The sequence below is a fragment of the Chiloscyllium punctatum genome, chromosome 27 (assembly GCF_047496795.1).
Source record: "Chiloscyllium punctatum isolate Juve2018m chromosome 27, sChiPun1.3, whole genome shotgun sequence".
Taxonomy (NCBI): Eukaryota; Metazoa; Chordata; class Chondrichthyes; order Orectolobiformes; family Hemiscylliidae; genus Chiloscyllium; species Chiloscyllium punctatum.
The window spans coordinates 33,010,399-33,036,990 of record NC_092765.1 but is presented as its reverse complement, the minus strand read 5'-3'; the positions used below and the strand labels follow the sequence as shown (position 1 = coordinate 33,036,990).

The following is a 26,592-nucleotide window of genomic DNA, read 5'->3' as shown; positions in this document are numbered from 1 at the left end:
AAGCCTTCAGAAATGAGTTAACAAGAATCCAGAGAAAGTATATTCCTGTCAGGGTGAAAGGGAAGGCTGGTAGGTATAGGGAATGGTGGATGACTAAAGAAGTTGAGGGTTTGGTTAAGAAAAAGAAGGAAGCATATGTCAGGTATAGACAGGATAGATCGAGTGAATCCTTAGAAGAGTATAAAGGAAGTAGGAGTATTCTTAAGAGGGAAATCAGGAGGGCAAAAAGGGGACATGAGATAGCTTTGGCAAATAGAATTAAGGAGAATCCAAAGAGTTTTTACAAATATATTAAGGACAAAAGGGTAACTAAGGAGAGAATAGGGCCCCTCAAAGATCAGCAAGACGGCCTTTGTGTGGAGCCACAGAAAATGGGGGAGATACTAAATGAATATTTTGCATCAGTATTTACTGTGGAAAAGGATATGGAACATACAGACTGTAGGGAAATAGATGGTGACATCTCGCAAAATGTCCATATGACAGAGGAGGAAGTGCTGGATGTCTTGAAATGGGTAAAAGTGGATAAATCCCCAGGACCTGATCTGGTGTACCTGAGAACTCTGTGGGAAGCTACAGAAGTGATTGCTGGGCCTTTTGCTGAGATATTTGTATCACTGATAGTCACAGGTGAGGTGCCAGAAGACTGGAGGTTGGCAAACACGGTGCCACTGTTAAAGAAGTGCGGTAAAGACAAGCCAGGGAACTATAGCCCGGTGAGCCTGACCTCAGTGGTGGGCAAGTTGTTGGAGGGAATCCTGAGGGATAGGATGTACATGTATTTGGAAAGGCAAGGACTGATTTGGGATAGTCAACATGGCTTTTTGCATGGGCAATCATGTCTCACAAACTTGATTGAGTTTTTTGAAGAAGTAACAAAGAGTATTGATGAGGGCAGAGCAGTAGATGTAATCTATATGGACTTCAGTAAGGCATTCGACAAGGTTCCCCATGGGAGACTGATTAGCAAGGTTAGATTTCATGGAATACAGGGAGAGCTAGCCATTTGGATACAGAACTGGCTCAAAGGTAGAAGACAGAAGGTGGTGGTGGAGGGTTGTTTTTCAGACTGGAGGCCTGTGACCATGGAGTGTCACAAGGATCGGTGCTGGGTCCTCTACTTTTTGTCATTTACATAAATGATTTGGATGCGAGCATAAGAGGTACAGTTAGTAAGTTTGCAGATGACACCAAAATTTGAGGTGTAGTGGACAGCGAAGAGTGTTACCTCAGATTACAACAGGATCTGGACCAGATGGGCCAATGAGCTGGGAAGTGGTAGATGGAGTTTAATTCAAATAAATGCGAGGTGCTGCATTTTGGGAAAACAAATCTTAGCAGGACTTACACGCTTAATGGTAAGGTCCGAGGGAGTGTTGCTGAACAAAGAGACGTTGGAGTGCAGGTTCATAGCTCGTTGAAAGTGGAGTTGCAAGTAGATAGGATAGTGAAGAAGGCATTTGTTCTGCTTTCCTTTATTGGTCAGAGTATTGATTACAGGAGTTGGGAGGTCATGTTGCAGCTGTACAGAATATTGCTTCGGTCACTTTTGGAATATTGCATGCAATTCTGGTCTCCTTCCTATCGGAAGGATGTTGTGAAACTTGAAAGGGTTCAGAAAAGATTTACAAGGATGTTGCCAGGGTGGGAGGATTTGAGCTATAGGGAGAGGCTGAACAGGCTGGGGCTGTTTTCCCTGGAGCTTCGGAGGCTGAAGGGTGACCTTATATCGGTTTACAAACTATGAGGGGCATGGATAGGGTAAATAGGCAAAGTCTTTTCCCTGGGGTCAGGCAGTCCAGAACTAGAGGGCATAGGTTTAGGGTGAGAGGGAAAAGAGATCTCAGGGGCAACATTTTCACACAGAGGGTGGTACGTGTATGGAATGAGCTGCCAGAGGAAGTGGTGGAGGCTGGTACAATTGCAACATTTAAAAGGCATTTGGATGGGTATATGAATAGGAAGGGTTTGAAGGGATATGGGCTGGGTGCTGGCTGGTGGGACTAGATTGGGTTGGGATATCTGGTCGGCATGGATGGGTTGGACCAAAAGGTTGCCATGCTGTACATCTCTATGACGCTTTGACTCTATCCAATCCTATCATGAACATTATCATGACAGAGATGTTAAATACATGAAATACAAAGAAGTGACGGTGATGAATTAGAGTGCAATTGTAGTTCTACCACTAATTGAAAAATAGATTTTCAATCTCTTAAACATTTGTTTTGTTCTTTTCTTGAGGCAGACTTTTATTTAGAACAGGTGATTCATTTCCTGTGCTTAGTTTGTTAAAAGCTCAGCTGCCACAATATGGTGGAAACATTGTGACAAAAATGGGGTGTTTTTCTCTGTGGTTGTTTCTCTGTACCATGTTTCTCAATTTCACTCATATCATGGAATAATAAAACATTTACAACACAGAAACATGTGCTTCTTTCCACTTTATATCTTCTCCATTATTTGGTCATATAATTGTTCTCACTTGGATTCACTCTCCAAAGCAATTAATATGCTCATTTTAAAAGCAAATAATTATTTTTAATAAAGTGTTTATGGGTTCCAATTTGGAAACCATATCTGCTTAGCAGTTTTAATTTTGAGTTGTATAGCTTATCAATATTGTTTATATTTGTTCTGGCATCTACACTCTATGTATAAACAAAATGTTATTCCAAATTTCAAAATTGATCTAACCCCAATCTTCACCAATTAATCTAGTCTTTAAAGAAAATATCATTTTTGATACATGGTCCATTATCTCTGATTTCTATGATTGTTTTAAAAACATCAGAAAAAAATGTCAACTAAATTATAATTTTGGTTATTATTGATAATCCAAATGTTAGGAACAAATGAAGTGCATCACAAGACTATTTAAACTGCAACATAATCCAAGAAGGGTAACCTGGAAAAGAAAAGCATGTTCAGAAAGCGCCATTTTTATGTCTATGAGTATTAGCGCATTGGATGTTTGCTGTTCAAGTATAATGCTTAATTTACCAAAGTACACAGTATTGCCTACAGTTGTAAATGACAATCCATTGTTTGATAGTCTTAGCTTTTACACAATTACTTGTCATGGTATTTTATTGATCACCTAATGGGATAGAGATCTACATATAATCCAATGATAATATACAAGCCGAACGTATAGAAGGCTTGCTAGTTAACATCACATTGCTATTTTGAATCAGGGCACATAGTCTTGTGTATATGAACTAGCTCTTGTTTTCAGCATGAGAATAAGTATCTTCTGCGACCTTTAATAATAACATTTGAGTTAGTGATTTTCAGCATGTTAGTTATTGTCATTCTCATTCATACCATCTGGGAGGTTGTGTATTTATTCATGGTTCATACTTATTTATATTATACTTATACTTCCTACCAGATGGTTCAAACCTGGCATTGCAAATATCTGATAATGACTCACCTTCTCAGCCAGGCAATACCATGTGATGTGATGCTGGAGCAATGGATAATAGGAAAACAGGAACCAAAATAAACAGTAGTTATGTACATGTGGTTAAATAGACAGATATGAACAAATCACTCTCTTACCTGCTCCTAAACCGATCCAAGCAAGTTTAGAATATCCTGAGGCATCCACTGTAAGTTAAAAGATGTTCAAATCATTTTAAAAAGCATGCTAGTATTGAGAGGTGTCTGCAATTGTGATAATATTTGATTAACTTATTTTCCTTCATTTTCAGTAACTAATTTACTTTTAAAAATCTATAGTCATAACATAATGGGTAATTTGCAACAGATTTAGAGTTTTGATAAAAACAATTTGTCTTTATAAAGTAATTTTAGAATATAAAACATTAAGTAAACCTTCACAGACTGAAACTGATGCTAGGCAGTGATAGGAGAAGAGCTATGGGAGATACCCGAAGGCATGTTCAAAAAGAGGACTTTTGACAGAAAGCGGTGATGGAGAAAAGTAAATGGCATTAGGCAGAAATTTCTCATTTGTAGTATTGGTGGTTCCATCAACAACTGTAGTGTGGCAGGAAGAAATGTGCATCAGTATATAAGATTCAAACTGTTTGAAAAGGGGCAAGGGTGATTTAAACATAAAGGCAAGGATTTTGAATTGGATGGAGTGTGGAAGTTAGTGAGCACAAACATAAGACTGTACAAGAGCTTAACACAAGATAAAGTGCAGATGGAGGGGAATTTGACAAGTTGAAGCTTATGTAAGATGGAACTTGAAGTTCTAGCAAGGAAATGTTGGACACTATAAGCCTGAAATTACCAAAGGAATTGATGGCAATTTCCAGTGGCAAGAAGGATGAGATAATGGCACAGGCAGCAATTATGAAAGATGAAGTAGGTGGTCTTGCTACTGCAGTAGAAAGAAGGCTTCAAAGTCAGGATAAGGTCAAATGGGACACTGAGTGTCTGCATTAATGAGATTAACTTGCAGGTGCAGCTGAAAAAATAATATTGAAATCAACTTAGAAAGTCATAAAGTCAGAGAGTCATACAGTATGGGAGTAGACCCCGTGGTCCAACAAGTTTCCCAAACGAAACTAGTACTATTTGCCTATACTTGGCCCATATCTCTCTAAACCTTTCCTATTCATATACCTGCATAAATGTCTGTTAAAAGTTGCAACTGTACCTACGTCTACCCAGGCATTTAATTCCACATATGAACCACCTTTTGTGTGAAAGAGTTGCCCCTCAGTTGCCTTTTAGATCTTTCTCCTCTCATCTTAAAAATAGTTTTGAACTTCTCTATCCTACAGAAAAGACCTTTGCTATTTACCTTATCTATGCCCCTCACCATTTTATAAAACACATATAAGCTCACCCCTCAACCTCTTATGCTCCAGTGAAAAATGTCCCACTGTATCCAGCCTCCCCTTATAACTCAAACCCTCCAGTCCCAGCAACATCCTTGCAAATCTTTTCTGAACCCTCTCCAATTTAATAATATCCTTCCTAAAGCAGGATGACAAGAGCTGTGCACAGCACACTGAAAATGGCCTCCACAATGTCTTGTACATGATATCCCAATTCCTATACTCAATGGTCTGAGCAATAAAGGTAAGTGTGCTAAATGCCTTCTTAACCACCCTGTCACAAAGCTGGCCCCTTTTTTCTAAATGCTGTTCCTTTTCTCAAGGATACTGTGTCTTTGTTTTTTTTCTTCTTTCAGAGGGGTTGTAAACAGCTCCCACGTTCTGATTAGACTGATTTGGTACAAAAATTAAAGGATTTTGAGAGACATTTTGTTTATATGTAAACAGATAAGACTTTAGGCCAAAGTGGTCATGTTTTGGAAGTGACCGGTATAATGTAAGGGAAGTGGTTAGCTCTCTAGCTGAGCACTTCAGTCCAGAACTAGTTAGGAGTTCAACACTGAGCTGTGTGGAAATAGGTTGCTAAACTGTCTCTCCTTCTGCCCTTCTAACTTCAACTTGTAAGCATTTATTCCATTTTTACTGTGTTTTTAAGGGAGTTTGCTTATTGGGACTGTTGTGTATATTCATAACAGCATAATTAAGTCTAGTTTGAATAGACTGAGTTCTGCAGGGGTTCATTATTCTGCTCTTTGTGTTTCATTGTGTAATTTTGTGAATGAATTTTTGTCTTTTTAAAACCTGGTAGTCAACCTTGATAACTTACTCTGGGCAATTTTCACTGTATACTTATCAAAACAAGTTGCAAAGTTATGGTCTGGGCTGCCTGCTTCAGAATGTTTGGAATGGTCTGGCCTTGTCCATAACAACCCTTCCTGCCTATGATACAACTTTCAAAGAAACATGTTCCTGAACCATTAGATTTCTCTGTTCTGCAACACCACCCAGGGCCCTATTAATTGTATAAATCCTGCCCTTGTTTGTTTTACCAAAATGCAATTCCTTGCATTTATCCAAATTAAACTCCACTTGCCACTGCTCAGCTCTTTTGTCCTATTGATCAAGATCCCTTTGTAATCTGAGACCATCTTCACTGACTTTTGGTATAATCTGCAACTTTACTACCCATGCCTTCTAAATTCTTATATAAATCATTTATATAAATATTTATAAACAACAGTAGACCAGCACTAGTCCCTGCAGAACACTACTGGTCACAAGCCACCAGTCCAAAAAACAATCCTCCCTCTGTCTCCTACCATCAAGCCAATTGGCAAACTCTCCATGAATCCCATGTGATCTAACTTTACTAACCAGTCTACTAACCTTGTCAAAGGCTTTACTAAAGTCCATGTCCATGTCTACAGTTCTGCCCATATCTTTCTTTTTGGTCACGTTCTCAAAAAACTCAGTCAGGATTGTGAGACCAATTTCAAACGCACAAAGCTATGCTGCCATCCCTAATTAGTCCTTGCCTCTCTAAAGGCATGTAAAAAACTATCTCTCAGAATCTCCTCTAACAATTTACCCACCACTGATGTCAGACTCATCGCCCTGTAGTTCCCAGGCTTCTCCTTATGACCTTCCTTCGATAAAGGCACAACATTAGCCACCCTCCAGTCTTCAGCACCTCATCTGTGATTGTAGATAGAGTCATACAGCAGAAAACCAGACCTTTCTGTCCAAATCGCCCATGCCTACCATTTCCCAAACTAAACTCGTCACAATTGCCTGTGTCAGCTGATAGCACTCCAACCATTTTCTAGACATGTACCAAATGTCTTCTAAACCTCAGTGAGTAGAGTCCCAACCTGTTTCATGTTTGCTTATAAGACAAAGCCTCCATCCCTTCATCTTAGTAAATCTTCTCTGAACTGCATCAAACAACACAATTTTTTTTTAAATAAGGGGACCAAAGCTGCTCTCACTAGCACCTGTACAGTTGCAGTAAGATTTCCCTCCTCTTTTACTGGTCCCTGGTTTGTGTAATTGTTGCAGTGGGGTGACAAATGTTACGTGCTCAGGTTCAGGACATAAATATCTCCACATTGTCACAGACGCCATCTCTATCTTTTCCTACCTCAGGAAAAATCCTTTCCTTGGAGGGATGAGGAGATGGACACCTGGGCAATCCACCACCTGACACAAATATCTCTGCCCGGGACCCTGCAATTTCTTCCCTAGCTTCCCACAACATCCTCAGATACGCTTGATCAGGTCCCAGAGATTTATCCACCTTGATTTTCTTAAGACCTCCACCATCTCAGTTTCAAAGAGGAGATGCAAGGAATGACTGCAGTCTCAGCAGTTTACTGATGGTAAAACATTTTCATCCATCAAATTGATTCTCAATAAGCAATCAGACTGCAGAGTGGTTTTAATGGAGTCAGGAGTATTATTGGTGAAAAAGTAAAGCTGACAAATAAATTAACAAACATGGAAGTTAATTTTCCACCCAAGGGTATGCTATGTGTGAGGAAAGATGGAGGACGGGAAAGTTTTCTGGCTGTAAGAGCTGCTCCTTTTTTTGAGGTATTTTAGGTGCTGGAGGTGATTTCCTCGAATTCCAGGAGCAGCAATTACTGTTTCATATGCTGTTGCATTGTTTTGGAACTTCGGAAAAAAAAAGTCAAAACAACAGCAGTTTAAAAGGGAGAAGAGCAGACAAAGGAAGCACATGGTGAGTACAGTGCAGGAGAGGGAGAGAGAGGGGGAGAGAAAACCTGCACAGTTACCACCTTTGCTGTTTGAATTCGTGTATCGCTGGACATCGGAATGCATCTGGGAAAATTAACAACAGTGAAATTCACAACTAATCTTGGAGGAACTGTTGGGCGAAGTTCACAACACAGAATCAGATAAGTTAATCGTTGTTTTCAGTCTGTCCAAGAGAAAGGCTGCAGTAGTGAGTACAGTGGGTTATTTCTTGATTATATGTTTTTGGAGAGAAGTCTCTTGATTAAACTTAAAATATGAGCCATAGCTATTAATTTAACCTGGGGCAGTGTTTTGTAGAGGAATAAAACGGTGTTATTTTCTGGGTATGTAAATTGTGAAGGAGCAAAAATGGCCTTTGCAGTGAGATGTACTTCTTGTCAGATGTGGGAGTTTAAAGAGAGTTTAAGGGTTACTGCGGATTATATCTGCCATAAATACTGTTGAATGCGAATCTTATCAGATCGAAGGGATTGTTTGGAGAGACAGATAGAAGCGATGAGGAATTTGCAACAGCAACAGTATGTGATGGATGGTAGTTATAGGGAGGGGGGCAAGTCTCAGATACAGTCACATAGATGGGTTAACTCCAGGAAGGGTAAGAGAGGTAGGCACCTAGGGCAGGAGTCTTTTGTGGATATACCCATTTCAAACAGGTATGCTGGAAAATGTAGGGGGTGATGGATTCTCAGGGGAATGTAGCACAAGCAGCCAGGTTTCTGGTGTTGAGACTGGCTGTAAAGCAACGAGGGGTACATCGGCTTCCATGAGATCAATTGTGTTAGGGGATTCTGTAGTCAGAGGTACAGACAGACGTTTCTGTGGCCAGCAGAAAAAAAGCAGAATGGTGTGTTGTTTCCCTGGTGCCAGGATCAAGGATGCCTCAGAGAGGGTGCAGAATGTTCTCACGGGAGAGAGGGGCCAGCAGGAGGTCATTGTCCATATTGGAACCAAGAAGGGAAAAGGTTGAGATTCAGAAGGGAGATTACAAAGAGTTAGGCAGAAATTTAAAAAGGAGGTCCTCAAGGGTAGTAATATCTGGATTATTCCCAGTGCTACGAGCTAGTGAGGGCAGGAATAAGAAGATAGAGCAGATGAATGCATGATTGAGGAGCTGGTGCATGGGAGAAGGATTCACATTTTTGGATCATTGGAATCTCTTTGGGGTAGAAGTGACCTGTACAAGAAGGACGGATTGCACCCAAATTGGAAGGGGACTAATATAATGGCAGGGAAATTTGCTTGAACTGCTCGGGAGGATTTAAACAAGTAGGTGGGGTGGTGGGACCCAGGGAGATAGTGAGGAAGGAGATCGATCTGAGACGGATACAGCTGAGAAGAGAAGTGAGTCAAACAGTCAGGGCAGGCAGGTTCAAGGTAGGATGAATAAATTAAACTGCATTTAGTTCAATGGAAGGAGGCTAACAGGGAAGACAGATGAACTCAGGGCATGGTTAGGAACATGGCACTGGGATATCATAGCAATTACAGAAACATGGCTCAGGGATGGGCAGGACTGGCAGCTTAATGTTCCAGGATACAAATGCTACAGGAAGGATAGAAAGGGAGGCAAGAGAGGAGGGGGAGTGGCATTTTTGATAAGGGATAGCATTGCAGCTGTGCGGAGGGAGGATATTCCCAGAAATACATCCAGGGATGTTACTTGGGTGGAACTGAGAAATAAGAAAGGGACGGTCACCTTATTGGGATTGTATTATAGACCCCCCAATAGTCAGACAGAAATTGAGAAACAAACTTGTAAGGAGATCTCAACTATCTGTAAGAATAATAGGATAGTTATGGTAGGGGATTTTAACTTTCCAAACATAGACTTGGACTGCCATAGTGTTTAAGGTTTAGATGGAGAGGAATTTCTTATGTGTGTACAAGACAATTTTCTGATTCAGTATGTGGATATATCTACTAGAGAAGGTGCAAAACTTGACCTAACCTTGGGAAATAAGTTAGGGCAGGTGACTGAGGTGTCAGTGGGGGAACACTTTGGGGCCAGCGAGCATAATTCTATTCGTTTTAAAATAGTGATGGAAAAGGCTAGACCAGATCTAAAAGTTGAAGTTCTAAATTGGAAAAAGGCCAATTTTGACGGTATTAGACAAGAACTTTCGAAAGCTGATTGGAGGCAGGTGTTCGCAGGTCATGGGCTGGAAAATGGGAAGCCTTCAGAAATGAGATAACAAGAATCCAGAGAAATTATACTCCTGTCAGGGTGAAAGGGAAGGCTGGTAGGTATAGGGAATGCTGGATGACCAAAGAAATTGAGGGTTTGGTTAAGAAAAAGAAGGAAGCATATGTCAGGTATAGACAGTATAGGTCGAGTGAATCCTTAGAAGAGTATAAAGGAAATAGGAGTATATTTAAAGAGGGAATCAGGAGGGCAAAAAGAGGACATGAGATAGCTTTGGCAAATAGAATTAAGGAGAATCCAAAGGATTTTTACAAATATATTAAGGACAAAAGGATAACTAGGGAGAGAATAGGGCCCCTCAAAGACCAGCAAGGCGGCCTTTGTGTGGAGCCATAGAAAATGGGGGAGATACTAAATGAATATTTTGCATCAGTATTTACTGTGGAAAAGGATAAGGAAGATACAGACTGTAGGGAAATAGATGGTGACATCTTGCAAAATGTCCAGATTACAGAGGAGGAAGTGCTGGATGTCTTGAAATGGTTAAAGGTGGATAAATCCCCAGGACCTGATCAGGTGTACCCGAGAACTCTGTGGGAAGCTAGAGAAGTGATTGCTGGGCCTCTTGCTGAGATATTTGTATCATTGATAGTCACAGGTGAGGTGCCTGAAGACTGGAGGTTAGCAAACGTGATGCCACTGTTTAAGAAGGGCAGTAAAAATAAGCCAGGGAACTATAGCCTGGTGAGCCTGATCTTGGTGGTGGGCAAGTTGTTGGAGGGAATCCTGAGGGATAGGATGTACATGTATTTGGAAAGGCAAGGACTGATTTGGGATAGTCAACATGGCTTTGTGTGTGGGAAATCATGCCTCACAAACTTGATTGAGTATTTTGAAGAAGTAACAAAGAAGATTGATTAGGGCAGTGCAGTAGATGTAATCTATATGGACTTCAGTAAGGCGTTTGACAAGGTTCCCCATGGGAGACTGATAAGCAAGGTTAGATCTCATGGAATACAGGGAGAACTAGCCATTTGGATACAGAACTGTCTCAAAGGTAGAAGACAGAGGGTGGTGGTGAAGGGTTGTTTTTCAGGCTGGAGGCCTGTGACCAGTGGAGTGCCACAAGGATCGGTGCTGGGCCCTCTACGTTTTGGCATTTACATAAATGATTTGGATGCGAGCATAAGAGATACAGTTAGTAAGTTTGCAGATGACACCAAAATTGGAGGTGTAATGGACAGAGAAGAGGTTTCCTCAGATTATAACAGGATCTGTACCAGATGGGCCAATGGGCTGAGAAGTGGTAGATGGAGTTATTTCAGATAAATGCGAGGTGCTGCATTTGGGGAAAGCAAATCTTAGCAGGACTTATACACTTAATGGTAAGGTCCTAGGGAGTGTCGTTGAACAAAGAGACCTTGGAGTGCAGGTTCATAGCTCCTTGAAAGTAGAGTCGCAGGTAGATAGGATAGTGAAGAAAGCGTTTGTTATGCTTTCCTTTATTGGTCAGAGTATTGAGTACAGAAGTTGGGAGGTCATGTTGTGGCTGTACAAGACATTGGTTAGGCCGCTGTTGGAATATTGCATGCAATTCTGGTCTCCTTCCTATCGGAAAGATGTTGCGAAACTTGAAAGGGTTCAGGAAGGATTTACAAGGATGTTGCCAGGGTGGGAGGATCTGAGCTATAGGGAGAGGCTGAACAGGCTGGCGCTGTTTTCCCTGGAGCATCGGAGGCTGAGGGGTGACCTTATAGAGGTTTACGAAATTATGAGGGGCATAGAATGGGATAAATAGACAAAGTCTTTTCCCTGGGGTCGGGAGTCCAGAACTAGAGGGCATAGGTTTAGGGTGAGAGGAGAACGATATAACAGAGACATCAGGGGCAACTTTTTCACACAGAGTGTGGTACATGTATGGAATGAGCTGCCGAGGATGTGGTGGAGGCTGGTACAATTGCAACATTTAAGAGGCATTTGGATGGGTATATGAATAGGAAGGGTTGGGAGGGATATGGGCTGGGTGCTGGCAGATGGGACTAGAATGGGTTGGTATATCTGATCGGCATGGATGGGTAGGGCCGAAGGGTCTGTTTTCATGCTGTACATCTCTATGACTCTGTGAAAGGTAAGACTAATGAATAGAGATAGTCTTGAGAACAAGGCAAGGAAGGTTCAGTTAGGAGCGAAACCAACTGAGTGGAATTTCACAGAGATGGAACTCAGAGGAAATTCTTCTAATGGATGTTGAAGGGATACTCCAATTCCTTTTCTAGTCCCATTCCTCCAATGGTAACAATAAATTCAGTTACAGGTTTTGACTGTATCTGCTTAAGTATTAGAAACAATACTTGTTTCTCTGATTAACAAAAAATAACTAATTATTCACAAATAAACCTTCCTCAAACAAACAGGAAAAGATATTGACAAAAATGGGTTTAGATTGTATTACATCATACAATGACTAATATTTTAGTCTCCTGATGCACTTAAACAATGCTTAAACACCCATAGAATAAGTCAAATAGCAAACGCATTCTAATTGACCCCGTGATTTCTCATCAATCCTCTGAAATGTTAGTGACATTGTGGGTGCCCAAATCTTAACTGGAGTGAAAATGAATAGTCCCCTGTGTTAATTTGTCTAGAATCTTGGAGTTATAAACATAATTCTCTACAAATGCCAAGTGTCCAGTTTTGGTTCTTGTGAATGAAAAATGTCAAAAGTCGAAGATATGTTCCCTGTCCAGATGGGGTACAATGAGATATTCAGTAAAAAGATCGTAAGCAAAATGTCAACAATTCATTCCTTCTGGCCATTGTGTCAGGATTGAGTTGACAGGGTTGGAATCAAACAAAGTGATAAGTTTTGTGGGAAGGAAATCATTATAAAGACTGAAACCTGATGATTTTCCCTTTGAAAGGACCCTCAGACACAGGTTGCTTCTGCATATAATGTTTCACCCTATAATAAAGCTGGGAGAAAAGTAGCAAGTAGAATTTAAACCTTATTAGATTCAGTCCAAAACAATGCATTTAATTGGTAGCCCTGCCATTGTATTCAACATCTATGTTAAAGGTGTGACTTTTAAGATTTTCTACTGCAATTTAAGACAATTAAAAATGACTTAATGGAGATGATGAAATATACTTGAATCTTCCAAGAAACAATGTGTTTTGAGTTGACATGGAAAAACCATCCCAGGCCAAACCCTATAGAAACCCGAATACTAGTTTTCTCACCTTAAGACAATAGGAGGCATGGTCTTTTGAGATATTGATCTCAGAAAGTCGTTAAGGACCTGGAGAGAAACTAGAAACAGCTGCTGCTATGCTGAGAAGAGGGAAAGACTTATTTTCTGTAAACCACCAAGCAGAATCATTTTTCTGTTCAAAGAGGCAGAACTGCTGAAGATTTAAAGAGCAAGCAGTCACCAGATAATCCCTTTCTGCTGGAAATCAGTTTGATGATACTCATGAGCTTGAGTGAAGGAACGTTTAAGGGTTCATGGTCAAGACAAGAGTGTCTCTGGAGTGGCTGGGAAATTTTTGGGACTTCATTTACAATTGTACATATCTGCTGAGAATTATTTTTCAATCCTTTTATGGGTTTTGAAAGGTACATGTAATGTAATAACTTTAATAATACTTAATAGCATGAATAATAAATGCAATAAAATAAAGCTTGCATTTATTGGCCTTCCCTAATTGCCCTGGAGTTGAATAGTTTGCTCGGCCATTTCAAGGGGAAGATAAGAGGCAGCCACATTACTGTCTTCTTGGAATTTCATGTAAACCAGACTGGGTAAGAACAGCAGATTTCTTTCACTGAAAGACATTTGTGAGCCAGTTGGGTTTTTACAACAATTGATAGTTAACATGGCTACCATCACTAAGACTGGCTCTTACTTCTAGCCATGCCATGGTGGGCTTTGAATCCATGTCCTCAGGGTATTAGCCTGGGTCTCTTGAATACTAGTCTAGTGAGCTTACCATTGGTGTAATGAAGAAATGTGACACAGAGGTTTTGGTTGTGTTAATTTGAAAAGTACCTTTTCTGTAGTTTAGAGAATAAGTTGTCTCTGGACTAATGTTTAATTATGCTAATTCTATTTTGTTTGTTACAATAAAAGTCTGATAACACAAAACCTTCTTGTGCAATTCTTTCCATCAGTTGCTGAGAAGTTGCTGAAGTTGTCTGTCCCTAATAGGAACATAGCACACACAACACAATGTCAGCAGACATTGGATGTAGTTTTATGCATAGAACACACTGCATCAACTTGCAAACCACTAACTTGACACCAGTTCCCTGCCTTGTCATCTCTATCAACAACAAACTCTGAAAACATGATAGAAATATATTCAACTGCCTTATCACCATCCTAACTTGGACACGTCTTGTCATTCTTTCATAACTGCTTTGAGGTATCCTAAAAGTCTCTACTTATCATAATTGTGGAGAAGCCTCTACAAAATACTCCATCAGTTCAAACAGAAGGTCCCAAATAATTGTTTTGTGGTTGTATTTCCTTCATCCTAAGAACAAATTTAAAAGTAATTATAAACATCTCTTGCAATATAACCAGAGGCATGGTTGTCTTATTTGTCCATTTTATATGACAATTGATTTTAATATCTTACCAGTGGAGAAAGAGCAGATAAGTATTAGTAAGGCCAGCAAATGCATTTTCTTTTTTCCCCCACAGCTCAAATGTTAGTGTCAACTTAAGATTGTCATCAAATTCCGTCACCTGTAGAAAAGGAGAGCAGCATTTAATCGCATACTAAAGCATCTGGAAAACAGCAAACCTCACTACTTCACACTTTGATGCACGCCTCACAAAAATTCTGATTCATCACAGTTTGTGCACAAAATGAGAGTTTCATTTTTGAGCCAAATGCAGCTATCTTTACTTGCATTTCTTTTGATTTTATGAGCTTTGAACAGATAGATTGTTTTGCTTCTCTGTTCATGCTCGTAAGTATGTAAGAAAACACTCAGAATTCCAATTCTACCTAACAGGGATTGAGAGAAATTAAAGCTATTCCAAATGCAATTGGCTCTTCCCTTTATTATTAAAAGCAGAAAAACTCAGTTACCTTACTGTGGCTATGTGCAAAATCTATTATTTTGCCAATGTTACTTCATATTTCTGACCATGTTCCATGTTCGTCAGTCCATAGTGGGAAGGAAAGGATGTGCAGAGTCTTTTCCTCACTCTGCCCTAAAGCAGCTTACAAATAATGAAATACTTTTAAATTTTAGTCATTATTGTAAAGCAGCCAATTTGTACATAGCAACATGCAACAAATACCAATGAAATGTAAAGTATATAATCTGTTCTAGTGATGTTGATTAGCCAGCACAGGCAAGAGATATCAGTTGTAATTTATGGTAATCCCATATAGTAACAATCAGCCCCTTAGTCCTTATTTGTTTATTGACAGAAGATTGGGACGAGATTGAATGTCCTAAGGACTGTGCCTATCTGTGCGATAGTGATGGGGGTAGGATGGGATGATTAACTCTAACGTGGATGATGCATACATGAATACAAATTGGAACTGAATGACTTAAGTGGATGCATGGCAAAGAGAAAATGGAAGGAAAAAGCTGAAAAATTTCTTTTAGCAGAAAGTGCAACTAGTAACAGGGAATCTCGATGTAAGTATTCATCATTCCGTCAGGCAATATTAAATGTTGAATGGAATCTTAGAATTCCTATGGTGTGGAAACCATTCAGCCCAACTAGTCCACACTGACTCTCTGAAGAGTATTTCACCCAAACCCTATCCCCAATATTCTACATTTACCCCGATTAATGTACCTAATCTACACCTCCCTGAACACAATGGGCAAATTAGCATGGCCAATTCACCTCACCTGCACATCTTTGGACTGTGGGAGGAATCCCACACAGACACAGAGAGAACGTGCAAACTCCACATAGACAGTCACCCAAGGACTGGAATTGAACCTGGGTCCCTAGCACTGTGAGGCAGCAGTGCTAACCACCGAGCCACCATGCCACCCCAAATGCTGACTCAATGACAAGGTCTCTGATGTAGGGAGGGGAATGGCACAGCTTCTTTCATTTGGATGCTATCCTATTCCTCCTCCATTGGCAAAGCTGTGCAGATAACGACCTGACCTGCACTACCTTTTAGCAGCAGGAGGTATAAGGTGCAGGCAATGTAAAGGAGAATACTCAGATATGAAATAAGTAAAGTAATAAAATATATTTAGACACTCAAAAATGGACCACATTTAAGTACTGACAGTACTTTAATCACTAGACTATTAATTGACAACAAACTCTCAAATAATATGCAATTACAGGTGGCATTTGTTGAATACATTTTTCTGTGATAATAGGGACTGTTCAATAAACTTAAAAAAACCTACTCCACTTTCCACTTATTCTCCACTATTCATAATACCGTTAATGTCGTTCTACTGAGTCTTTCCTGTTCAAGGTTGAAAGAGGTGGCCATATGTTTCTGAAACTGTGGGAGGTACATGGCATGGACAGCTGCTCCATAAGAAATGGGAGGAAGAGGTCATCTGCTTCTCAAACAATGTGAAAGCATGGAGACAGTGGTTTCATAAAGAGGAAAGTAGGAAAATGCGCGAGAACGGCAGCAGTTGCACGATAGAAAAGCCAATGGGAGCGAGCCCCTTCAAACTGTTTCTACCTGTCAGAACCAAGTGGGACATGACAGGAAAACAGTTAAGTGATTGATGGTATTTTCATCCATTCACAATTGCTTGGCTATGTGGTTTAATTCAGGGGATAGTATTACAGCTGAGGAGTACAGTAAAAGAAAGCAAGAGCTGTTCCATTAAGTTAAAAATCACACAACACCAGGTTATAGTCCAAAAGGTTTAACTGGAAGCACAAGCTTTCAGAGTGCTGCTCCTTCATCAGGTGGTTGTGGAATATAAGATCGTAAGACACAGAATTTATAGCAAAAGTTTACAGTGTGATGTAACTGAAATTATGTATTGAAAAAGACCTGGATTGTTTGTAAAGTCTCTCATCCTTTAGAATGACCATGTTGGTTTCAGTTATTTCATATGTAAATCGCAAAGCTTTTTCAAATGTTAAATTCTCAAGTGAACTTTAACAATTAGTGTCATGTCTGCACAGATAATGCATTTAAGCTGTGAGCTACCCTGTGTGAGGCTGTCTGTGCCACAATGGTCAGACTGATTCTCATCTAAAAATGGGATTTACAGAATCTTATATGGATTCATGCAGTTTTTGAGCAAAGTAAAATGTAATTCTGCAAGTGCAAATTCATCCCACAAACATATGTGTGTATGTGTGCATGTGGGTGTATGTGAGTGTGAGTGTGTGAGGGGAGGGTGGGGGTAATGAGGGTCTGTCAGAGATTGTGTGTGTATAAATGAGTGAGAGTGTAAAGGGGTATAAATCTGTGGGAGGGTGCATGTGTGAGTGTGGGAGGGTATGTGTGAACTTATGAGAGAGGGTCTGTGTGAGTGAATGGGTCTGTAGGAGTGGTGTGTGTGTGTGTGTTTACAGTGCAGTGGGGTCACCTGTAGTGTGACATGAACCCAAGGTCCCGGTTAAGGCCATCCCCATGGGTACCGAACTTGACTATCAGCCTCTGCTCGGCCACTTTTCGTTGTTGCCTGTCTCGAAGTCCACCTTGGAGGACAGTCGCCTACGGTGCAAGATCGAATGTCTCAGACCATTGAAGTGTTCTCTGACTGGGAGGGAATATTCCTGTCTGTTGATTGTTGTGCGGTGTCCATTCATCCGTTGCCGTAGTCTCTGCTTGTTCTCACCAATGTACCAGGCCTCAGAGCATCCTTACCTGCAGTGTATGAAAGAGGCTACAGTAATGGATGTTAATGAAGTTAATGAAGGAGTGTAAATGGATTTTTGGTCATTATTGCTTAGGATTTGGAGTTTAAAACTAGAATATTCTGTTGAAAACTGTATAATGTGTTGGTGGGCTTGTACATCAAATATTGTGTACAGTTTGTATTTTAAAGGATGTACTTACATTGGAGGCAGTTAAAAAGAGGTTCACTAGGCTGGGATGACTCAGTTGACTTCTCAAGGATATTAATAATAATAATCATAATAACTTATCTTAGTTCTTTACTCATTCAAATTAGAAGTATGACAGGTGATCTTATTGAAAATCAGATTCTGGAAGAATGTGGGGAGCTTGCTTGGTCAGATGTTGCAAAGATGTTTCCACTAGTAGAGGAGTCTCAAACTAATTGACACAGGAATAGAATAAAACTGAGATGCAATGGGATTTTTTCTCCCAGAGGGAATTGGATGTCTGTAATTCTCTGCCCCAAAAGATAGGAAGGCTAGATCATTGCAAGTATTTAAAGAAAAGGTAGATAACTTTTTGAAATATTACATAGGTCAGAGCTATAGGTTAGCAAGTTGAGTCCTGGAGCAGGATCATCCATGATCTTGTTGAATAGCTGGGCAGCCTTGGGGGGCCAAATGTCTTACACCCCAGTAAGAAGGAAATATTCTGAGAGAGGAATAAACCAACCATAGTTAACCAAGGAAGTTAAGGAGAATATTAAGTTGAAAGGAAAAGCATATAAGTGGGCCAAAGTTAGTGATAGCACCAAAGACTGGGATAAGTTCAAGGTTCAGCAATGGAGAACTAAAAATACAATAAAGACAGAGAAAATATGCTGCAAGTATATAAAATTATATAAATATATATTGACAAAAATATTATAAATAAATATCTAAAAAGGAAGCGTGAAGCCAAAGTGAATAAAGGCCCCTTAGAAAATAAATCTGGGCATACAATTTTGGTGAACAAGGAAATGGCAGAGAAGTTGAACAGATATTTTGTATGAGTCTTTATGTGGAAAATACTTCCTATTAATATTGAAGAATACATGGGAGGAATCAAATACCATTACTATCACTAAAGCAGTAATATTAGACAAATTAATGGGGCTAAAAGAAAGTATGTCCTCTGGCCCTGATAGCTTGTATCCCAGGATCCCAAAAGAGGGAGTTACAAAGATAATGGATGCATTGGTTATAATTTTCTAAAAACGGTTGGTTTCTAGAGAGGGAGTAGAGAATTGGAAAAATGCTAATGTGACCCCCTTATTCCAAAAGGAAAACCATAGGATGATTAGCCTAACACCTATTATTGCAAAGTACCAAATTATTGATGAAAAAAAAAGTAATAGCAGAATGTTTGGAAAATCATTACCTAATAAAGTAGACTCATCATGGCTTCAAGAAAGGGAATTCATGTATGATTAACTTATGAGACATTTTTTGAGGAAATCTCAACCAGAGTGGATAGAAGGGAACAAGAATATGTGTTATATTTGGATTTCCAGAAGGCATTCGGCAAAGTAACTCACAATAGGTTAAGTCACAAGATACTGGTCCACAGTGCTGGAGGTAGTATATTGGCTACCAAAACAGAAATCGCTACTTGGTGTATGGGGCTGGGGTATGGGAGAAGGATTCACATTTTTGGATCATTGGAGTCTCTCTTTTGGGGTAGAAGTGACGTGTACAAGAAGGACGGATTGCACCTGAATTGGAAGGGGATTAATATACTGGCGGGGAAATTTGCTCAAACTGCTCAGGAGGATTTAAACCAGTAAGGTAGGGGGGTGGGACCCAGGGAGATAGTGAGGAAAGAGATCAATCTGAGACTGGTACAGCTGAGAACAGAAGTGAATCAAACAGTCAGGGCAGGCAGGGACAAGTAGGACTAATAAATTAAACTGCATTTATTTCAATGTAAGGGGCCTAACAGGGAAGGCAGATGAACTCAGGGCATGGTTAGGAACATGGCACTGGGATATCATAGCAATTACAGAAACATGGCTCAGGGATGGGCAGGACTGGCAGCTTAATATTCCAGGATACAGATGCTACAGGAAGGATAGAAAGGAAGGCAAGAGAGGAGGGGGAGTGGCATTTTTGATAAGGTATAGCGTTATAGCTGTGCTGAGGGAGGATATTCCCAGAAATACATGCAGGGAAGTTATTTGGGTAGAACTGAGAAATAAGAAAGGGATGATCACTTTATTGGGATTGTATTATAGACCCCCTAATAGTCAGAGGGAAATTGAGAAACAAACTTGTCAGGAGATCTCAGCTATCTGTAAGAATAATAGGGTAGTTATGGTAGGGGATTTTAACTTTCTCAACATCGACTGGGACTGCCATCGTGTTAATGGTTTAGATGGAGAGGAATTTCTTAAGTGTGTCCAAGACAATTTTCTGATTCAGTATGTTCAGTACCTACTACAGACGGTGAAAAACATGACCTAATCTTGGAAAATAAGGTAGGGCAGGTGACTGAGGTGTCAGTGGGGGAGCACTTTGGGGCCAGCGAGCATAATTCTATTCATTTTAAAATAGTGATGGAAAAGGCTAGACCAGATCTAAAAGTTGAAGTTCTAAATTGGAAAAAGGCCAATTTTGACGGTATTAGGCAAGAACTTTCCGAAAGCTGATTGGAGGCAGGTGTTCGCAGGTGAAGGGACGGCTGGAAAATGGGAAACCTTCAGAAATGAGATAACAAGAATCCAGAGAAAGTATATTCCTGTCAGGGTAAAAGGGAAGGCTGGTAGGGAGAGGGAATGCTGGATGACTAAAGAAATTGAGGGTTTGATTAAGAAAAAAAAGGAAGCATATGTCAGGTATAGACAGGATAGATCGAGTGAATCCTTAGAAGAGTATAAAGGAAGTAGGAGTATATTTAAAGAGGGAAATCAGGAGGGCAAAAAGGGGACATGAGATAGCTTTGGCAAATAGAATTAAGGAGAATCCAAACGGTTTTTACAAATATATTAAGGACAAAAGGGTAACTAGGGAGAGAATAGGGCCTTTCAAAGATCAGCAAGGCGGCCTTTGTGTGGAGCCACAGAAAATGGGGGAGATACTAAATGAATATTTTGCATCAGTATTTACTGTGGAAAAGGATAAGGAAGATACAGACTGTCGGGAAATAGATGGTGATATCTTGCAAAATGTCCAGATTACAGAGGAGGAAGTGCTGGATGTCTTGAAACGGTTAAAGGTGGATAAATCCCCAGGATCTGATCAGGGGATTTGTGTGGGAAGCTAGAGAAGTGATTGCTGGGCCTCTTGCTGATATACTTGTATCATTGATAGTCACAGGTGAGATGCCGGAAGCCTGGAGGTTGGCAAACGTGGTGCCACTATTTAAGAAGGCCGTAAAGATAAGCCAGGGAACTATAGACTGGTGAGCCTTACCTAGGTGGTGGGCAACCTGTTGGAGGGAATCCTGAAGGACAGGATGTACATGTATTTGGAAAGGCAAGGACTGATTTGGGATAGTCAACATGGCTTTGTGCGTGGGAAATCATGTCTCACAAACTTGATTGAGTGTTTTGAAGACGTAACAAAGAAGATTGATGAGGGCAGAGCAGTAGATGTAATCTATATGGACTTCAGTAAGGCATTCAACAAGGTTCCCCATGGGAGACTGATTAGCAAGGTTAGATCTCTTGGAATACAGGGAGAACTAGCCATTTGGATACACAACTGGCTCAAAGGTAGAAGAGGGTGGTGGTGGAGGGTTATTTTTCAGACTGGAGGCCTGTGACCAGTGGAGTGCCACAAGGATCGGTGCTGGGCCCTCTACTTTTGTCATTTACATAAATGATTTGGATGCGAACATAAGAGGTACAGTTAGTAAGTTTGCAGATGACACCAAAATTGGAGGTGTAGTGGACAGCGAAGAGGGTTACCTCAGATTACAACAGGATCTGGACCAGATGGGCCAATGGGCTGAGAAGTGGCAGATGGAGTTTAATTCAGATAAATGCGAGGTGCTGCATTTTGGGAAAGCAAATCTTAGCAGGACTTATACAGTTAATGGTAAGGTCCTAGGGAGTGTCGCTGAACAAAGAGACCTTGGAGTGCAGGTTCATAGCTCCTTGAAAGTGGAGTCGCAGGTAGATAGGATAGTGAAGAAGGCGTTTGTTATGCTTTCCTTTATTGGTCAGAGTACTGAGTACAGGAGTCGGGGTCATGTTGCAGCTGTACAGGACATTGGTAAGGCCACTGTTGGAATATTGCATGTAATTCTGGTCTCCTTCCTATCGGAAAGATGTTGTGAAACTTGAAAGGGTTCAGAAAAGATTTACAAGGATATTGCCAGGGTTGGAGGATTTGAGCAATAGGGAGAGGCAGAACAGGCTGGGGCTATTTTCCCTGGAGTGTCGGAGGCTGAGGGGTGACCTTATAGAGGTTTACAAAATTATGAGGGGCATGGATAGGATAAATAGACTAAGTATTTTCTCTGGGGTCGGGGAGTCCAGAACAAGAGGGCATAGGTTTAGGGTGAGAGGGGAAAGATATAAAAGAGACCTAAGGGAAAACTTTTTCACGTAGAGGGTGGTATGTGTATGGAATGAGCTGCCAGAAGAAGTGGTGGAGGCTGGTACAATTGCAACATTTAAGAGGCATTTGGATGGGTATATGAATATGAAGGGTTTGGAAGGATATGGGCCGGGTGCTCGCAGGTGGGACTAGATTGGGTTGAGATATCTGGTCGGCATGGACGGGTTGGACCGAAGGGTCTGTTTCCATGCTGTTCATCTCTAAGACTCTATGTGGGAAAATATGAAATTGTTCATTTTGGAGGGGAAAATAAAAGAACAAAATATTACTTAAAAGGAGAAAAAATCTACAGAAAGCTGCAGCACATTAGGATTTGGGGGGACTTGTACATGAAACACAGAAAGTTAGCACACAGTTGCAGTCGGTAATCAGGAAGGCTAATGGAATGTTGGCCCTTCTTTCAAGAGAGTTGGAGTATAAGAGTCGGGAGGTCTTACTGCAGCTGTACAAGGTGCTAGTGAGACCACATCTGGAGTACCATGAACAGTTTTGATCCCCTTATTTCAAGAAAGATATTGTTTCATTGGAGACAGTTCAGAAAAGGTTCCCTCGGGTGACCCCTGACATGGAGAAATTGTCTTATACGCAAAGGTTAAACAGGTTGGCGCTGTACTCACTGAAGTTTTGAAGAATGAGAGGCCATCTTATTGAACCATCTAGCATTCTGAAGGGGCTAGACAGGGTAAGTGCTGAGAGCATGTTTCCCCTCATGGGAGAGTTTCGAATCAGAGAGCAGGACACCAATTTAAGATAGTTAAAGAGGAAGTTCTTCTCTCAAAAGGGTTGTGGGTCTTTGGAACTCCCTGCCACAGAGAGCTGTGGGAGCAGAGTCTTTGTGTATGTATAAGTAGGGTCTTGATCAGTCATGAAGTCAAGGGTTATAGTAAAAGGCAGGAAAGTGAGCGTGAGGAATATCAGAACAGTCATAATTCTATTCAATGATGGATCAGGCTCAGGGGATAAATGGCCTATTCCTATTTCTTATGATTTTATTGTCTACTTTGACTTCTGTTTCTTCTGTTCTTATTCTCTGGCAACACACGCTGCTGTTGCACTTTGAGTAAATATGTTGATAAATGACTTTTGCCATTTATAAATCCATTTCATTGTTTTAAATTGCAGCCATGATTCTGTGCCTCCAAACCACAATACAAGTATGTTTTCATACCTTTTTGTCGACCCGTTTCAAAAGGCAAACTGGTTTTCAAAGGGCATCTTTCATTCCTGAGAACAAATTTCTCAGATATTCTGAGATCTGGAGCCATGCATCTGCATGGTATGGCAGTTTTTCTTGACAATGTCCCAGTATACGTGGCTACCACAAATTGGGAAAAATGCATTTATTTTCCAAAATAGCAGACACTCCTCTTTCCTCAAAATTAGTCATGCCTTGTTAATTTTAGATTGATACATATAACAATAGCATTGTAGCCCTAAGAACCATTTACATTATAAATTAACTAACATTTTTTCCCATTTTGAATGTTATTGCACCCAAATTGTGCTTACATTCTGCTATTTAGGTTAGGCGTTACGTTTCCATTAAAATTAATTTGCAAAATCAAAATGGTGAATTCTTCCCTGAACCAGCTCAATCAGGCAGTGTGATAGTAAGTTTTCCTCCAGCCATTAAAAAGCATTCTTTGAGGTTATTTAGTAAAATGTTAACATTACAGCTAAAAATAAGCTTAGCACCAAAAATATCGAGAGTCATAGAGTCATAGAGATGAACAGATGGAACCAGACCCTTCGGTCCAACCCGTCCATGCCGACCAGATGTCCCAACCCAATCTAGTCCCACCTGCCAGCACCCAGCCCATATCCCTCCAAATCCTTCCTATTCATATACCCATCCAAATGCCTTTTAAATGTTGCAATTGTACTCGCCTCCACCACTTCCTCTGGCAGCTCATTCATATCCATACCACCCTCTGCGTGAAAAAGTTGCCACTTAGGTCTCTTTTATATCTTTCTCCTCTCACCTAAACCTATGCCTTCTCGTTCTGGACTCCCCGACCCCAGGGAAAAGACATTGCCCATTTACCATATCCATGCCTCTCATAGTTGTGTAAACCTCTTTAAGGTCACCCCTCAGCCTCCGCCACTCCAGGGAAAACAGCCCCAGCCTGTTCTGCCTCTCCCTATAGCTTAATTCCTCCAACCCTGGCAACATCCTTGTAAATCTTTTCTGAACGCTTTCAAGTTTCACAACATCTTTCCGTTAGGAAGGAGACCAGAATTGCACGCAATATTCCAACAGTGGCCTAACCAATGTCCTGTACAGCTGCAACATGACGTCCCAACTCCTGTACTCAATATTGTGACCAATAAAAGAAAGCAAACCAAATGCCTTTGTCACTATCCTATCTACCTGCAACTCTCTTTACAAGGAACTATGAACCTGCACTCCAAGGTCTCTTTGTTCAGTGACACTCCCTAGGACCTTACCATTAAGTGTATAAGTCCTGCTAAGATTTACTTTCCCAAAATGCAGCACCTTGCATTAATCTAAATTGAATTCCATCTGCCACTGCTCAGCCCATTGGCCCATCTGGTCCAGATCCTGGTGTAATCTGAGGTAACCCTCTTCCCTGTCCACTACACCTCCAATTTTGGTGTCATTTGCAAACTTACTAACTCTTATGCTCGCATCCAAATCATTTACGTAAATGACAAAAAGTAGAGGACCCAGCATCGATCCTTGTGGCACTCCACTGGTCACAGGCCTCCAGTCTGAAAGATTACCCTCCACCACCACCCTCTGTCTTCTACCTTTGAGCCAGTTCTGTATCCAAATAGCTAGTTCTCCCTGTATTCCAAGAGATCTAACCTTGCTAATCAGTCTTCCATGGGGAACCTTGTCGAATGCCTTACTGAGGTCCATATAGATCACATCTACTGCTCTGCCCTCATCAATCCTCTTTGTTACTTCTTCAAAAACTCAATTACGTTTGTGAGACATGATTTCCCATGCACAAAGCCATGCTGACTATCCCTAACCAGTCCTTGCCTTTCCAAATACATGTACATCCTGTCCCACAGGATTCCCTCCAACAAGTTGCCCACCACCGACGTCAGGCTCACTGGTCTATAGTTCCCTGGCTTGTCCTTCCCACCCTTCTTAAACAGTGGCACCACGTTTGCCAACCTCCAGTCTTCCAGCACCTCACCTGTGACTATCAATGATACACATATCTCAGCAAGAGGCCTAGCAATCACTCCTTTAGCTTCCCACAGAGTTCTAGGGTACACCTGATCAGGTCCTGGGGATTTATCCAACTTAACCTGTTTCAAGACATCCAGCACTCCCTCTATATGTTTTTGCTTTTGTGTTTGACCATCTACCTGTGAGTAAAATGAGTTATAATGATTTTTAAACAAAATTATACAGTACCATTTAATAGGCATTTGATACAAATTATAATTTACTGCTATATTAAATACTTCCAAAACTTTAAAATATGCCTAGTCGTACCTGTGTAACTGAGGTATTAAAATCTTACAGTTCCCACTGAGGTGCTGTTCAAGGTAGGACGACAAAGAAAGTCAGATGGGAAGGTATCAAGCAGGTGGGTCAATGCATTCCTATATCTGGTTAATCTTCCTGGAGTTGTGGTAAAATTGACAACTGTTTGGAGAATGCATTGTAGACTGTGGCTTGCCAGAATGTTAGCTGATTTTCATGATTTAGAGTCAGGCCACTAGACCATCACCATTGCAGAGCCTTCTTACACCTCAGTATGCAATGAAAACTCCATAGTTTCAACTTAGATCATAGCCAGTTTTGTGGTTTATCTCGTGTAAAAATTTTCAGAAAATACATGCACATTTACATTTAAAACTCTGCAATATTTTATGCTGATTTAGCTCACAATGTCCAGTTTACACTGGCATAACCGACAAAAAGAGATGAATATATAAGGATAAGGATGCATTAAAATTAATCATATTAGCAACTTGGAATAAACAGAGGTGTAATGAATTAGGGATGGCACAGTGGTTAGCACTGCTGCCTCAGAGCACCAGGGTCCCAGGTTTGATTCCAGCCTCGGGTGACTCTGTGTGGAGTTTGCACTTTCTCCCTGTGTCTGTGTGGGTTTGCTCTAGTTTCCTCGCACAGTCCAAAGATGGGCAGGTCGGATGAATTTGTCATTGCTAAATTGTCCATAGTATTAGGTGCATTAGTCTGAGGGAAATGGGTCTGGGTGGGTTATTCTTCGGAGGGTCGGTGTGGACTGGTTGTGCCAAAGGGCCTGTTTCTATACTGTAGGGAATCTATTCTAATCAAACCTCTAGTCATGAATGTTGCACTGATAAACTGAGCATAGTTTAAATTGATATAAAGATCAATATTACCTTCTGTGGATCAATTGTTGTCCATAAATCAGGTTTCTCCTGGAGTTTCAATTGCAAAATCAAAATAGGTCTCCGGGCT

At 40.7% G+C, this 26,592-nt stretch overlaps 1 protein-coding gene across 3 annotated transcripts in view; it reads right to left on the bottom strand.

Moving 5' to 3' along the window:
- LOC140453298 (interferon alpha-inducible protein 27, mitochondrial-like) overlaps positions 1–26,592 on the bottom strand; it is a 31,680-nt gene extending 5,088 nt beyond the window's left edge. Inside the window, exons 1-4 of one of the 3 annotated variants that reach the window (XM_072547867.1) lie at positions 26,514–26,592; positions 17,303–17,602; positions 14,383–14,492; positions 3,565–3,612 (exon numbers count right to left, since the gene is read on the bottom strand). In XM_072547867.1, the coding sequence (XP_072403968.1) occupies positions 3,565–3,612; positions 14,383–14,428 (94 nt within the window). In that variant the 5' untranslated portion in view covers positions 14,429–14,492; positions 17,303–17,602; positions 26,514–26,592. The remainder of the gene's footprint in view (positions 1–3,564; positions 3,613–14,382; positions 14,493–17,302; positions 17,603–26,513) is intronic. The other 2 variants (XM_072547866.1, XM_072547868.1) reach the window with 2 other exon arrangements.